The sequence below is a fragment of the Aethalodelphis obliquidens genome, unplaced genomic scaffold (genome assembly GCF_003676395.1).
Source record: "Aethalodelphis obliquidens isolate GAN/ISIS:26980383/991018 unplaced genomic scaffold, ASM367639v1 scaffold56, whole genome shotgun sequence".
In the NCBI taxonomy this organism is placed as follows: domain Eukaryota; kingdom Metazoa; phylum Chordata; class Mammalia; order Artiodactyla; family Delphinidae; genus Aethalodelphis; species Aethalodelphis obliquidens.
This window is the reverse complement of record NW_020838000.1, coordinates 8,919,476-8,936,169: the sequence shown is the minus strand read 5'-3', so window position 1 is coordinate 8,936,169 and position 16,694 is coordinate 8,919,476. Positions and strand designations below refer to the sequence as shown.

General features: G+C 39.8%; 1 protein-coding gene across 6 annotated transcripts in view; it reads right to left on the bottom strand.

Moving 5' to 3' along the window:
• Window positions 1-16,694, bottom strand: part of TBC1D5 (TBC1 domain family member 5) — a 540,677-nt gene that overhangs the window by 243,250 nt on the left and 280,733 nt on the right. For 5 of the 6 annotated variants that reach the window (XM_027086554.1, XM_027086556.1, XM_027086553.1 and 2 more), the window contains 4 exons: window positions 6,291-6,399; window positions 4,734-4,823; window positions 4,559-4,633; window positions 3,372-3,439 (listed from right to left, as the gene is read on the bottom strand). In XM_027086554.1, the coding sequence (XP_026942355.1) occupies window positions 3,372-3,439; window positions 4,559-4,633; window positions 4,734-4,823; window positions 6,291-6,399 (342 nt within the window). The remainder of the gene's footprint in view (window positions 1-3,371; window positions 3,440-4,558; window positions 4,634-4,733; window positions 4,824-6,290; window positions 6,400-16,694) is intronic. The other variant, XM_027086555.1, reaches the window with a different exon arrangement.

Genomic DNA, 16,694 nt, shown 5'->3' with positions numbered 1-16,694 from the left:
TCATCTTCAGTCTATGTCACCGACACCACTGAACTTGGGACACAGCAAGCAACTCCTGGCGGCCCTCCCAGCTTCCGTGCTTCACCCCACTGCGCGGCAGCCAGAATTCTCTTCTCAGACCTCATTCCCCTGCTCAGTACCCTCCAAGTGGGACCAAACCCAAACCCCTCACTGTGGTCGGCAGGACCACCTCTCAGGCCGCCCTACTGTGATCACCCGCCTGCAGCCACCGCGGCCTCCCTTCAGTTCCTCTGAACCCTCAGCCCACTTTCACTGAGGACTCTGCACCAGCTGTCCCCCCTGCCTGGAATGGGCTTCCCCTACATCTTCACATGGCTGGCTTTTTAAAATGTGTTACTTATGGGGCTTCCCTGGTGGCGCAGTGGTTGAGAATCTGCCTGCCGATGCAGGGGACAGGGGTTCGAGCCCTGGCCTGGGAGGATCCCACGTGCCGCGGAGCAACTGGGCCCGTGAACCACAACGACTGAGCCTGCGCGTCTGGAGCCTGTGCTCCGCAACAAGAGAGGCCACGACAGTGAGAGGCCCGCGCACCACGATGAAGAGTGTCCCCCACTCGCCACAACTAGAGAAAGCCCTCACACAGAAACGAAGACCCAACACAGCCAAAAATAAAATAAATTAAAAAATTTAAAATGTGTCACTTCTCAGCTCAAATGTCGTCTTCTCAGAGCTGCCGTTGCCGATGACTGTTCTTCAAGCAGCCACCCGTCTAGCTGTCCTATTATCCTGCTTGATTTCTTCACAGCAATCACCACCCTCTACCATTACCCTCTTTATCTAGACGGGCACATTGTCTCACTCCCCAGCAACCCACACTGAAATGTACCTCCTGTGATGGCAGGACCTTGTCTGTCTTACTCACCACCTGTTCCCTCACCACCCTGTTCCCCCAGGCCTGAAACAGAGTAGACATTCAGTAAAATATAAACTCAAAGAACACCAAATTCTCTCACAAATGCTAGTGAATGTGTAACACCGTGTAACATTCACTGAGCTGTGCGTCTCCCTTTCTTCTCCTGTTGCTTTATGAGCTGCTGTACTGACTGGACTGAAAACCATGCATTGGAGATAACACAGTCCCTTCTAAAGAGGGTGTATCGGGACCTCCCTGGCGGTCCAGTGGTTAAGACTCCGTGCTTTCAATGCAGGGGCATGGATTTGATCCCTGGTCAGGGAACTAGGATCCCATGTGCCACGTGTCCAAAATATAAATAAATGAAATTTGTTAAAAATAAATAAATAAAGAGGGTGTATTGCCTAAAGCAGTAAAAATTATTTAAGCTATTCAGCTTTTATGATTAGGCAATTTGGTGGCTTTAAAATAAGACGGACACCCTTACCCTACAAGCTAAGTTACTTGCCCCCAAATTTATATACAGATGGCAAGGAGAGACTTCCTCTAAATGTAGGGGAGAGCCATTGGGAGAGCCTTCTGGGGAAGCAGGTCTGCAACCTCCCCCTCCCAGGCTATGAACTACAGGCCTCCTAGCAGCCTTCCCTGCATCTTGGGTTTGTCAACTTAACTAAAATGCACCAGTGAAGACAAATCATAAGGGGGAAAAAAATAGCCATGTATGTATGTTACACGCATACCCACATACGTATTTGTAAGAAAAATACATAAAAAATATAAAACCAAATAGTTACGAGAATACAGCTTTTGAGAAATAACATTTTCTCACACAGCAAAGCAGAAACGTTTGAGCTAAGGAACCAAAATGATGAAGAGGCTCCCAACGCCACGTCTTGTTTGGTTTGGCCATCCAACTTTTTTTCTTTGCCGTTCTCTTTTTTTCCTATTTCTTTTGGCCAATCTGGCTCATGTGGCTGCTAGTGTGTGACTCTGCCCCAGTGCCATGACATGTCCATTTCCATTCGGAAACAGTAGAGGACACTCACTAAAACTCTTCTTAAACAGAAGCTGTCAAGTTTTCTAAGATAACTGCCCAGCATCTTCCAAAACAGATACCTTGACTGCTTGGTTAGCAAGATACACCGTGCCTTTTGTTTTTATGAGGTCTGTTTTATTGCCACTGATTACCCAGCTAGTTCCCTAAATGATTGGTGAGGAAATTCATCCCTTTGTTTTACCCAAAAAATATTTACTGAGTGCCTCCCGGGAACCAATACAGCAGCATCCAGCACCACCACCTGACACTGGAGGGTAGCTTCCATATCACTGCTTAGTCCCCAGTCCTAAGCAAGCTCATCAAAATGATCCCTCCCTCACACCTCCAACCCACCATCACGGCCAGTTAGCTACGGTTTTGCTGTTCTCTGAACCCATGACTCCTCTGAATTATTTCCATTTTAAAATAGGAAATCTCATTTGTTAAATATGTAGCATAACCTTATAAAAGGCCGTGTCATCTGATTATTCTGTTTGGGACCTGGAAAGAGATGAATGTCAAGAGCCAGTGGCCCTGACATTGCACTAGGGGAGAAGGACTAGGGAGTGGGGCAGACAAGCAGAGCCATAGGAGGACCTGGAAGGAAGCAGTGGATTCAGGACTCTGCACATACCTGGCTCATCCCAGATCCCAATGATGAACTCAAATTTACTAACCTTTATCTAGTTTGCAGTTTAAAGTATAAATACATCAAATTTACTACCATTATCAACATGTTAATCTATAACAATCCCTTGAGGTGGTTACTCTTATCCTTGTTTTATGGAAACGGACACCTAAGGGGGAAAGATGTTTGTTGAAATTAACTTGTCCAAGATTATAGCATACATTGCTAGAACTTACCCTGGGCTTTTCCTACACAAATTCCATGTAATTCTCACTACATGACCCAAAAAGATGAGGTCCAATATATAAAAGTTATAGACATTAACTACATGCTAAATAAAGAACCAATCTTCATATAGTAAATATTGAGTAGACTGAGTTGTTTGCAAACTTGAATGGTGTGAAGAAGACGAGAAATAAGGGGGGGGGGTAAAAATAATAGTTGTCCTTTAAAAAGTAATTTGATTAGAAAGAGATTCAAAGGTGTAAAGCAAAACATAATTTTTTTTAGCAAAACCAGTATTAAGACTATAAAATATAACCTTAATCAGAGCACATGACTTCAAATAATCATTGGGAACTGAAAAACTGATTTAAATAGTTATGTATTTACATATTATTTTAATATTATAAATGTAATTTACTTTGACAAAGGGAACACAAAAATCTATACTTTAAGAATAGAAAGTAATTATTATTATCAAACTTCGGCCAAAATAACTGTTAACACAAGTAGAATACTGCATTCAATTAAGATTGTATATTTTGCTAAAATTGCAAAGAGGTAACGCCAGTTTGAATTATTGAAAGTAACCTGTAGGTAGTTTTACATACGTTCTTTTGACATCTTGTTCAATCATTGACCGAAGTTCTTTATCCTGGAAGAATTTATTCCATAGACTCTGAAATAAGGAAAGCAACCTATTTAAAATAATACCCCAACTATGCTTGACTTTTATGATCTCAATTTAATAATTAAATGATTAAATTTATCCCTCTCTGAGTTACGATTTTACATGGCAGATAGGAAACCTGAACCTGGAAAAATTTTTATTAAAATCTACTTTAATCTCAGAAACACATCCTTATTCTAACATCAACTTTTCCAGTGATATTATTGTGTACATTTAAAATTTTCTACTATCTGTTTAAAGTGAATGATACTTTTACTGCTATACATCTGCTGCTACCCGTACAATGACAAAAAGGTCCGCCTGGATTAGAGGAGGCCCATTGGCCAAGTGGTCACACTTGAACCTGACCTGAACTGCCAACGCACTAAGAAAGATATGTAACGTTTTCTATTACGCTCTATTAGGTTTTTAAATGAAATAGATTTTTATGTACTTTTTAAAATGTGAACTTAAAGTTTTAAAAATTGCTTAATATTTCATGCTGCTATAACATAGACTATATTATAATAATTACATGTATCAGGAAAAAGAAATGTTAATGTTATGTAGAAGACAGAGAAAAAAAAACAGTCCATTAACACGGAAATAGGAATTAGAGCAGCAACTGAAGAAGTTACATAATCAATACCTCTGAGGTAGTAATTACTCCTCGTGGGCCTGATCTTTTTCGTGATCTTTAAAAACTTGTTCACAGATTCACTACAAACAGTTGCTTTCCTTCGTGTGACCTGGTCCTTCCAGGTGAAGCCTTCTCTACCTTTGTCAGGAAGGGAGGCTCTCCGCAGCCTTCCGCTCCCCCCCTGCGACCCTGGGAGGACAGTTCAACCCTCAGCTTCCTGCTCTTCTCTCTGACCTTCGGCTCTTACAGACCCCTGGGGCCTCTTCTTGGCAGTGCCCTTCCCCAGTAATAGACCACTGGCTTCCTACAACACTGTCCATACACAGCATGGAATAAAGCCCATCTGGTTTTAGGTGGTATAACACGTGGGGTAAAAAAATAATAATAATTGGTATGGTATAACACTGCTTTCGTGGTGATGGATAACAAGACATAAGCATACTCTTATGGGTAAAAGCGGTTGAGATATGAATAAAGACAAACTTTACCCCTTCATCCTGGGAAAGGGGATTATTGATCATCAAGTCTTGCTGGCCAACAACCTTCCTCGGGTTTGTGATGTGCTGGGAAAGAAAGAGAGAAAACACAAATGCAAAGATCAGAGGCTACTGGACTCCAAAGCATACTTAAGAAAACAATTCCATTAATTAAAGTACAACTTACTATTTCTTTAATGTTGCTATACCATGCTCTTAATTCTTTAATTCTATTTATCCACTGACTTTTATCTTGAGGAAGAACACAAAGAAAGAGCTGTCAAAAAAAAAAAAAAGGAAACTTTCATAAAAATCCTAAGAAGTAAAACGTCAAACTATGGCAAATGGCACCCCCTGAAAACTGAAGAAGATATTCATATTCATGTTACCATTCCAATCCTCAGTCAATTATATTTGGGGGTATTTAAGAAATATATAAATTTGGACAATTCCAAAAGTGAACAAAGGCCAAAGAACAAGATCCCAAAAGCTACATCACAAGGTGGAATCAACCTCCCCTCCAAATTTATAATAAAAGTGAACAAGAAAAATTCACTGAGGTTCAAGTACAATTCTATTTTACATTCTTATATTAAGGGGGGGCTGCTGGGGTGTATTAACAGGCGCAAGATCCAATTTGTTAGTTTCAAGGTTTCAGATCTGTCTTCAAACAAGCAGGTAAAGGACAGAGAGGAACAATCTGAGGACACAGCCTGAGCACTGAAGCCGTTCCTTCTACAGCAGAAAACGTAATTTACAACTAGCAGTCAGCTTATGAAAATAACAAGCATTCTTAAACAGACAAATTTGATTTAATTTAGCTTAATACAACATTAAAAAAAAAATCTGGGTTTGAGTTTATTTTTAGCCAATGAAGGAGACATGAAAAAGTTCAACAACAAGGAGTTGGGGGTGGGCCCAAACCTCCTGTGTACAAACAGCCGAGCAGCACAACCCCTGCCTCCACTGCCTGCACCAAATGCAAGGAAAATGCACTTCGACTATTAAATCTCAATAATTAAATTTCAAACTGTCTACTACATTACGTGTCCCTTACTGTCTTCACCTGCAGGCTCCGTATGCCGAACTTGTGCAGATGAATCCTAAACAACTTTCAAGAGAAGTCATTTTAAAAGTGAGTCTCAATCTAAACTGATTCACTTTGAGAGAACAAAAAGGGACAGATTTCCGAGCGATGAAAGAGATACTGTGGCTCATCATCACTCATGTGGTGACTGATGGGCTTTCTCTGAAAGGAGACTGACCGAATCTCCCTCCACTTCTCCTTCTTGCTGCCCTTCTCTCGGTGTTTCTAGTACAAAAAATATGGAAAATCTTTTCCATCTGTTATTTGTGAAGAAAAAAGGGAGAGTGACTACATGACGGCACTTGATATAATAGGAGCCTGAAAACATTCACACGCACGCACACCCCCTTCCAGCAGCAAGGATTTCTGCAAACGCCTCTGGGGACCCGGAAGGCGTTGCTTGAGTTCCACACCATCACATGGGATGAAAAGACCGTTATTTCAAATGACTCCTTCACCATCGCCGGTTATCCAGGACTAAGGTGGTTCAACCTTATTAGCAAATGTCCTATGAAAGATAAACCTGGATAGCCCAAACCTCGAGAGTGAAGTCTCTTGGAAAATTCAGTGATCCCCCGCATGGGTGATCTTCCGGGGCATCAGGTAAAGTGTTGATATACTGCAACTACAAACTGTAAATAAATATTTTCTTCTTACCTTCCAGCAAATGCTGCGGAACCTGCTGCTTCTCAGCTGCCCATTAATCCCCTTCTGCCTTACTGTTGCCAAGTAATTGTTGTTTACAAATAGTTCTTCCCATTCTTTCCTAGATGCAAGAAACCAAAGCATGGGGATCCTTTTGTTAAAATTCTCTGCTTGGAGAGGACTGCTACAGGAATTTAATTTTAAATAAGTCTCAGAAATGCAACTTTTAAAACGTATATATTTATTTGTGTACTGTTTCTGAACGCATGGCTGTCTTTTTGGACAGAGTTCTTTAGTAGATTTAATGAATATGTAGATCGCTATAATTATGCCAGCTACTGAAATTCATAATGTCTATGGAGGCTATTCCACTGCCTCTAAAATGATGGTACTGCAGTTCAGTGAATCAACAAGAAAAAAATGAATATTAATATAAGTATATGACTACTTTAGCCATTGACAAAGATATACTTGCTCCAAAAATACACAACCAAAAAGTGGGCCATGGATCGTATTGGCTTCTCACCTGAAATATCTCATTAAATCAACTCATTTTTCTTTCATGTCAAGCTAGGCAATTATATAGAAGACTACTTTCTTTAGTTTTTAGTACTATTTACTATTGAAATCTCTGCAACTTCTTTCCACACGATCAGTTTTAAAATTTTAACAGGTGCAGGCAAATGTGAAAAAAACATCAAAAAAATTAAAAAGCCTCACTGTAAAAACTGTGAAAGGCAAGCTTGAGTACCCTGCCGCCTGCACCTATGGCTGAGGAGATAAACAACTGAAATATGCCTCCCAGGCATGCAGACACCAGGGGCCCAACACCTGTGCCTCATTAATATACAAGTAAATCTGCCCTACTGGGAAACAATTGGAAATTAATTGTCCCAAACCATTTACTGAGTTTGAATAAAGGAAGCAGACCTATATTCCCTGCGTCTGGTACCAAACTAAACATCAAGAATCATTTGTCAACAGTTGAGGCTACTGAGTGCAGCTTTATGAAATTTCTCTCAGATTCCATAATGCCACAATAAACTTATAATGTAAAATTTATTATCAAAGCTGCAAGCCTGGCAATCTCTTCAGGGACCAACTCGCGAGAGAATGCCTCTAAAGCCCTCAATCACCCTTCTCTGTAATGCGCAGTTGTCGCCGGCCAGACCCCACTCGTGTTCAGAAAGGACAGCCACACGCAAGGCAATCTTAGAGCCGGTATCATAACCAACTGCACACCTAACGTGCAAAACCCTGACTGCAGAGCAAGCTGCATCTTCCCCACAGAGCTTTCCAGAAGAGTGGCCGGGGCAATGGCACGTTCCCTAATGCCACGAGCAGGAGAACTTCCAGCCTCAGCCCCGCAGCGCTGATCTCCAGCCGCGCCAAGCTTCTGCCAGAAGGGGCTTGTGGCTAAGCGTGACAAATGCGACACACAGGCCAACACTATGCTGGAAAGAAACAAATTCCTACCACTACTCCATGAAAATGTCTTATTTCCATCACGCTATTCATGAAAGAAAATAATATTTCATTTTGATTTCGCTTGCTTTTGTATCATTAGTAAAACCGAAAATTTTTCATGCTTTTGGGCCATTTTATTTCTTCTTTTTTAAAACTTCCTTTCTGTAAAATGGAATAATAATAATAGCATCTACCTCAAATAATTATCATAAGAATTAAAATATATGAACAATCTTTAGAAGGGGACTGGCATATCATAACATTTTAGAAAATTAATATCATTATTAATAATAACACAGCTTTTATCTTGGTGCCTTGGGCTTATTGTTCTGAGAGAAGTTTTTCATACCTTAAAGATATCACACCTTTGTCCGCCATATATATGTTTGTTTGTTTGTTTGTTTGTTTTTTGCGGTATGCGGGTCTCTCACTGTTGTGGCCTCTCCCGTTGCGAAGCACAGGCTCCGGACATGCAGGCTCAGTGGCCATGGCTCACGGGCCCAGCCGCTCCGCAGCACGTGGGATCTTCCCGGACCGGGGCACGAACCCGTGACCCCTGCATCGGCAGGCGGACTCTCAACCACTGCGCCACCAGGGAAGCCCCCATATATATGTATTTTTAACACAATTATTTTGATTTTCAACACACTGAAGCTTTTTGTGTATAATTTAAACCTAACATTTATTTCCTCTTGATGCTCTTTCCATTGTCTTCAGGCTTAAGTAATTCTTAGCCACTCCAAGTTCAAAGAGATGTTCACTAAATTCTTGAGTTTTTGGAACATCACTTTAGTCCATTTGTATTATCTATCATATTTTAAATACATTATCCATTTCCCAACAGTTTCACATATATTACCCACATCTCACATTTCAAGTTTTGTTTTTATACAGTTTGTAGTAATACTCAAAGATGAGATAAAAAACGAGTCCAAAGAGCGTTACAGGAGTACATCTCCGAAAACGTGCCTATGTTTAAATAGCTTGTGGTCTATGAACAGAAAGCACAGATTTCAAATGGAATAATTTGTCCGAGACCATGCAGTTCCGTGGCCTGAAAACGCCAATACCTTCCCGATCAGAGGTAAAGTGTGAGGCAATGACTCCTCCAGCCTCTTCCAAAATCAGCTCCTATTCACAAGTACCAAGACATTGTGAAAGTAGACACAGCTGGTGGCTAGATTCATTGCCATCTTGTCAAGGTCAGGAGCCTTTCAAGGTCAAGTTACACACCACTTCCGTCATGAAGGATAATTATTTGTTAGCTCAAATAAGACCCTGTGCCTTGATTACTGTGTTGGTAAAGAATAAAGGAGACTGAGGCATGTGAAATGGAAACATTCTCTCTGAAATTCACAATCATTTAACTTTATTCATAGGTACTCATAGTTCCAATTAAGGCACAAATCTCAAACTGATGGAGAGCTCTAACAACAGAGATACTGTATAAAGCCCACAAGAAAACGTATTAATTGTCTTTCTCTTCTACGGAATGGTGTTTCATTAATAAACTGTGATACAGAGTAAACATAATAAACATCTATTTAGTGCCTACTGTGTGCTTAGCACTCAGAGATATTTGAAAAAGCAATTTTAAAAAGTTAAAGTGAGTAGACGGATGTGTAAACCAATAATCATATGATTAAGGCAAAGCACTCTGGCAGTGCAGAGGAGGGTGAAATAATCTTATATCTAAAAATTAAAACTCGGTGTAAAAAATGATAAATAGTATCCCTGTAGGCACTGAAATGCCACCCTAAAAACTGGGCTGTCAGAGGTTAAACAGTCTATAGAGGACAAAACGTTGGAAAGTTGAGCCCTTTGAAGGGAGCTGGAAAAAAATAAAAAAGTTTTTTCCAATCACAAATACAAATGGTGGACAACACTCCTGAACTCAGGTGAAGACCTGGGAAAACAATAGTATGTACTGAGGAGTCAGTGGTGGAATTCTGCAGTTTAATTAACAAAAATAAAGAAAAGGTAGTTGCTAAACTTTGTCTTACATAGGAAAACATATAGTCTATCACAGCAAAAATCTAGCAGCGATGTTCTCAAAATGCTAAAAAAAAAAACCATTCAAAAACGCTTAAAAAAAGTCCGTTCAAAATATATAATATTTTGGGTAAATCACTTTTAACCTCTACAACAACCCTCCTGGGGTGAATAATTTTAACCCCTCCCCCCTCCATGAATGACAAAACGGAGGCCCAGAAAAATTAAATAAGTTGTCAAGAGAGAAATGGAATGAGAATTAGGGAAAGCACCTTCCAGAATAACATGGCTGAAAACACTAAAGGGAAGCATAATACTGCACACACCAAAAGACATAAACGGCCCCTGGCAACAAGGCAAGATAGGAATGCGACCTTATATTTTCTTTCTTACATTTTTAGAGTTTGAACATCAAATCCAAAAGTATAGAGAGAAGTTTTCACCAGTTGGACTGAGAAGGTAAGTCAACAGATACTGTGAGTGGTTTAAGAACACATGGGACATTTAGGTGCATAATCGCCTCAAATGGAACCTGGGCCTTAAAAACTCTCTGGCTAACGCACTAGTGCCATCTAGTGGCAAAGACTCTGCATTGCAGGCACTGGGTCCCTGAAACCGTAACCAGCACCTAAGCAAGAAGAGGCAGGAATGGGCTGTTTCATTTCCCCTGCCAATGTTAGCAGATTAGTACTGGCTGCCCTGGAAGCACTGTGTTCAGGATTCTGAGAACACCTCTGTGTTCCTCAGGGAAGAACATTCATTGGCCATGAACACTACAATAATTTCTAAATAAGTGAAATTAATTTTTGCAGCAGCAATGGATGCCTTTCATTTAAGAAGAACTATTTAGGTAGTTAAGGCTCTTGCAATTTTTTCTTTTTTGACATGGAAATCAACTAGAATTTGCAGTGAAGAAATACAGCTGATGATCATAAGGAGATAACTATTTCTAATGATATATTTTAATGTATTTTCCCAAGATACGCACATAAAATTAGTATGAAACTGGTTAGCGGCTTCTCAATTTAATTGTTTAAATACTTTCATAACCTAAAGAATGCAAAAATGACGAGGCAATTCTGGAATAAAAAATTTCTGAATTGTTGTCCCAAATGAGGATACACTAGATATACTTTATATGATGGTTTTACCCGATTTCCTGGCTTTATTTAGACAAGGAACAATGTCTCTGTGGAGCTAACGTAAGAAATCCAGACAGTTACAATAACTGAGAAGACTTCACAGACTACACACTACATACTACTACAGTCTAGTACTGAGTATCTCCAATACTTGGTCAAGAGGAGCTACGTTGGCTTTGACTGATAATAAAGTTGCTGAGTGGAGCAGAGGAGGGCTCGTCACCACAGGGAAGGTCAAGAAGTCACAGACGAGCTGGGGGCGGCGGGGTGGAGCAGGAGCTCTCAGAGATGGCCCTGTGGTTTACAAGGTCACCAGTCAACCATCGTCATCTCGTCCTTGAGATGTGACTAAAGGAACAGTAGAACAGTAGAGGAACAGTAGACTAGTAGAACAGTAGAACTAAAGGCCAGGTCAAAGGAAGGTGGTCTTTAAGGCAGACAAGATGGGTAGTATACTTGAAGGTGAGGAACCACAGGTGAGAAAACTGCATCTGATGCACAATGGTTTATACAATTTTATAATCCTAAAGTGCATGCCAATATGTGAGGAGATTGCCATATTAATTACGATCATATTTGCTTTATCAAATGCAAAGGGAGAAAGGACACAGTAAATTTTTAAATCTGTATAGAAATATATCAGGGAAAGATTTCTCTTAATGAAAGGGCTGTACCATGATTCCAATATTCCACATAGAAAAGTATGTGCCTTTACACCATTTTAAAGGGGTGGCTTTTAAAATACTATCGAAATAGAACAAGGAACGTCTAACTTAAAAATCAAAGGAAATAGGAGAAGTGTAAATTAGGTATGTCAGCATCAGACTATAAAGTGTGGCACCAGATCTGGGTAAGCTACAACATTAGGACTGCAGGTGCCAAGATCATCCAGATAAACACTGATGTTATCTATAATTACCTCATTTTTAGCTTAAATCACAGGTAATGAGGGAACTCAGAGACTCTAAAAGGCAATTAGAAACTATACTGGCTTTTTTGCTTCCTATATCAGGAATTTTTAAAAACTTTTATTTAAAGCTTTCTTTTTTTCCCTCCATAATGAAACATCAGGGCATATTACTTATACATATAAAAACAAAAACAACTCACAATTACTCACAAGCCTAAAATGGATTTCTTCATATTTCTAGGTGAAAAATGTTCTCATGTGATGAGGCATCATTGAAACAAAGGCAACTGATAGTTCAGCGTGTGGTGGTGTGTTAAAATTAATTTACAATGATGTTTTGAGTCGGGTTTGGATTTAACTGTGAATTGAGAAATCTTGAGCTTCCACGTCAATATTCACAAGGTGGATAACAACTGAGTTAGCAACAGTTTTGGACTGTCAGATATAATCATCTTTTTTTTTTTTTAATGTATTATTTTCTTCAAATAATAGTGTTTAAGAGCTTCTAAATTCAGGATCATATTAAAAGTACTCAACAAATGTACTTTTAGAAAAGAAATAAGAAAAGCCGTGTCACGAGCTTATAAAAAATTAAGCACATAATAAAGGTCATATTACTAATCAAAGGATCAAACATATAGAAATGAGGTGAGAAAAGGCGTTACAGACAATCGCTACGAAGTTGTCTGAAATGAATGCTTTCTATTCCATGGTTTACTGATGTTTCTTATGTAATTAACAAGTAGGGGAAATCCCTTTCTTCAAGACACCTCGGTGCAGACCTCTACCTTCTTGGCCCCCCTGTCCCGCCCTCGTTTTCCTTGCTATTGGTGATAACCAGCATGGACTTCATATCTTATTTTCTATATGATAAAGAATTTACCACACAGTCTATGATGTAAACAATACTGCAATGGAAATACAGAATTGAAAACAAATTATTTTCTAGTCATTTAGAAGAAAGCATTTATTTCCCAAAATCTGATGTCCTAATTAAAACTCAATCCTGTTTCTTAAACCATGTTTTCCAAGACTGGGTTGACTTGTAGGGAATAACACATATAGAAATACATGTACTTTTGAAGTAAATACTTTCTCTTAAAAAGATTTAAGTGGATTATATTTTAACTGAATCCATCATTCATTTGATGACCAGCACTATACAATAGAACTTCCTAAGATGACAGAAATGTCCTCTATCTGACCATCCAATATGGTAATCACTACTCACATGTGCCTACTAAACAGGTGAAATATGGCTAGTACAACTGAACGACAGTTGTTTATTGTCTTATTTTAATGAATTTAAACCTAAACTTAGCCCCATGTCACTAGTGGTTTCTATATCGGACAGTGAAACTGTTTTAGGCTGATAAACCATTCATATATACATTCCCTTTTAAAGTAACAACTAAAAAGTTTCAAGAGATGTAAAGATAAATATGCACATGATACATACTCATATAGTGTCCCTGGGGAAAGAAAACAGAAATACATTAAAAGCTAGCCTATATACAAGTGGTTAAAAAATCAAGATGATTCTATAAGAGATGTAACACAATATAAAATTCACTCTGGGCTTCCCTGGTGGCGCAGTGGTTGAGAGTCCGCCTGCCGATGCAGGGGACACGGGTTCGTGCCCCGGTCCGGGAAGATCCCACATGCCGCGGAGCGGCTGAGCCCGTGAGCCATGGCCGCTGAGCCTGCGCATCCAGAGCACAGCCACAACGGGAGAGGCCACAACAGTGAGAGACCCGTGTACCGCAAAAAAAAAAAAATTTCACTCGAAGTAAAATCAGATATACATGTAAAAGTTTTCTTTTTTTCTTTTTCGTCTCTTAGCTCACTGCCTCCCACTGTGTTTCTGTCTTCATCACCTCTCTCTGCCTCCTGCTTCCTCCCACCTCCCTCTTCACTCACACACACGCACTCACACACTCTTACACAACACTCACACTCACACACATACTAACACACAACACACACGCTCACACTCACAACACGCTCACACACACTAACACACACACACACTCACACATACACGCACACTCACACATACAGACTCACACACATAAAAGTTAGAAAAGCAGATCTTTAGTGATGACAGTGGTACATCTATAAGTTACTGAAAATGATAGATACTGGAAAGAATCAGACCTGAGATTTGGACTATGAGCATATTATAATCATACTTGGCAAGAGACTGGCTCAAAGATCCAGGAAATGGTAATTTAAAATTAAGATCAATGGGCCACGTGATCAAATAAACTTTAATTCAAGGTCAATGTGTACTTTATAATTTGTTAGACTAACGTACCTGGGAAAACAACTTTACATGGGCCACCGGAAAAATAAGGAAATACCCCCAACCCCTGGGTGACTAGAAAACATCACTTATTTATAGTTAAAAAGAAAAAGAATGCACTGATTTTAAAAATCCATGCTTGAATACCTAATTTACCCAGCATGATGAAAGGCCAATGTATGCCATTTTCTCAACTCAAAAATGTTGAGAGAGGCTTCCCTGGTGGCGCAGTGGTTGAGAGTCCGCCTGCCGAGGCAGGGGACACGGGTTCGTGCCCCAGTCCGGGAAGATGCCACATGCCGTGGAGCGGCTGGGCCTGTGAGCCATGGCCGCTGAGCCTGCGCGTCCGGAGCCTGTGCTCCACAACGGGAGAGGCCACAGCAGTGAGAGGCCCGCGTACCGCAAAAAAAAAAAAAATGTTGAGAGTACCAAAACATTTCTAAAACATAAAGTAGTTTTTTTCCAGATGTGATATACATTTGGGGAATGCATGGCTATTTGCTTCTACATTAAATAACTCCACACTGCTTGGCTTTTGGAGTTTTCTATTCTGTTTTTGGTGGCATTTCTCTCATGACCATCGTTTTCAGGCGATCAGCTATCGATTCGTAAAATAATGTTAGCTTTCAGAAATCCTAAATCTCCACCCCTGTCACTTGCTCACTTTTTCTTTTTTAAAACCAAGACAACAAAGTAAACTCTGAACTGTCATACATTCTAGCCTATTTCAACAACGTAAACTATATTAGCCTTTTTCAAGGAAAAAAAATGAGAAATTAGATAAGCACTTTAAGAACTAGAAGGGCTTTCCTGTGACTAAATCTACCTAAATAAACAAACTCTTCGGCTATTTTAACATTTTCCCCATTTCTAACTCTCTGATTACATCCTCCTTGGGTGAAGATATTAGAAATTTGACCTCTAAATAACTGATATGTTACTGCATCTACAAAGAAAAGAGGGGAGATCCCTTTTCTCAACAGTAGACACTGGAGACACTGAAGTGGAGGAATTAGGGTGTGGAGACACGGTTCCAGCCCGCACGCTGCTTCCCACGCAGGCCTAAACACCAGTGGCAGCGGTACTTCTCGCACCGATTTTTTGAAACAGCTGCTCCACATCACAGTGGAAGACGAGTGGTTTTCTCACGACCTCCTTGCCCAAATTAAATTATGCTTCATAAAAAATCCTCTGTTACTATGCAGACATATTCTCCACTGCTGAAATTTTATGTTATTTGAAAGTTCATGTACTTCAAAAGAACCCAAATCTAGTCCTGACTTCATAAAAGACCTTTCGTTACTTTGTTATTTGCTGTTCTGTTAGTTCATACACGTGATAATTCAGATATTCCCAAATGGATGCCACAAAACAATTAATTATACGACCACAGATACCTTTCTAATAAACAAGAGTGGGATGTTTTCGTAAAGTTGTTGCGTGGAATGCTACTATAAGATTGAAAATCAGCCCCGGAAGAAAATTTTCATTTTTTCTACAGAACTTTTAAAAATACTATAATTAGGAATGGTACCTAGAGAGACAGAGGCTGGAAAACGGGCTCCTTCTCTAGGGAGCAGACTCCATAAGCAACTCAGGGGCAGCAGGAGAAATGGGGGTGGGAGCAGTGTTCAAAATGCCAAACAGACCGCTCTGGCTCTCTTTATTTATCCTACCCCCTCCACCTTACTCCAGATCTCTCAGGTGGGAATAAATGAGGTCAGAATACAAAGGAGAGACTCAGGCTCTGGGCGTGGCCCTGTGGTGCCTGTGGAGGAGGGACGGGCAAGCAAAGGACAGGAGTTACTTTGGAGATTATAAATTTATTCTTGTGAACCGAACAAGATCCAAACTACCAGAGCTCTGTGCCTGATTCAGTGACAGTGGGGCTCTACCACTCAAGGGAGCTTTAAGATCTAGAAGCATGTGAAAAACCGGAGTGAGAGTTAAGAGATGGTGTGCAACTATTCTGCTTTGCTTCAGATGGGTTCAGAGACTTGGTCATGTCATCCAAATTATTTTTCTAATCTGAACAAGTAGCTGGAAATACAATCTTTGAAACTCCTTGGGAATATGTCAACCAGACTAAACTACTTCTATATCTATCTCAGAAAAGGGCCTCTATAATCATGGAATGAAAACTAGGTCCATACGTTCAGATGATACTAGGACATCTTTTTAATTTTCAAATATTCTCTCATTACCAGGCTAATTTTATTCCATAGCTGGTTTATTGATTTCTCCCTTATTTCTAGGCACATAATATTCACTCTCAATTGTAACATTATCAACTATTTCATATAATTTTGTGCAATTTAAAGATTCACATTTTCAACTCCCAGTTAAAAATTTTGATCACTGATTTAGATATATCAAACATCTACGATACACTGAAACCTACTGTCAAAATAGCAGTTCCTGCAAAGTTACAATGTCACCACAATGAAACAGTTATATGTAAATACCCATGTTGTATGAGTTTGTCACTGACAAATACAAGGCCAACTGAATCTACCCATTCTGAGTGCCCCAAACCCCCAAAGAATGCATTGCTGCAGTAGAAAATGAAGAACGCCTTTGTTCATATTGTTCACCACACA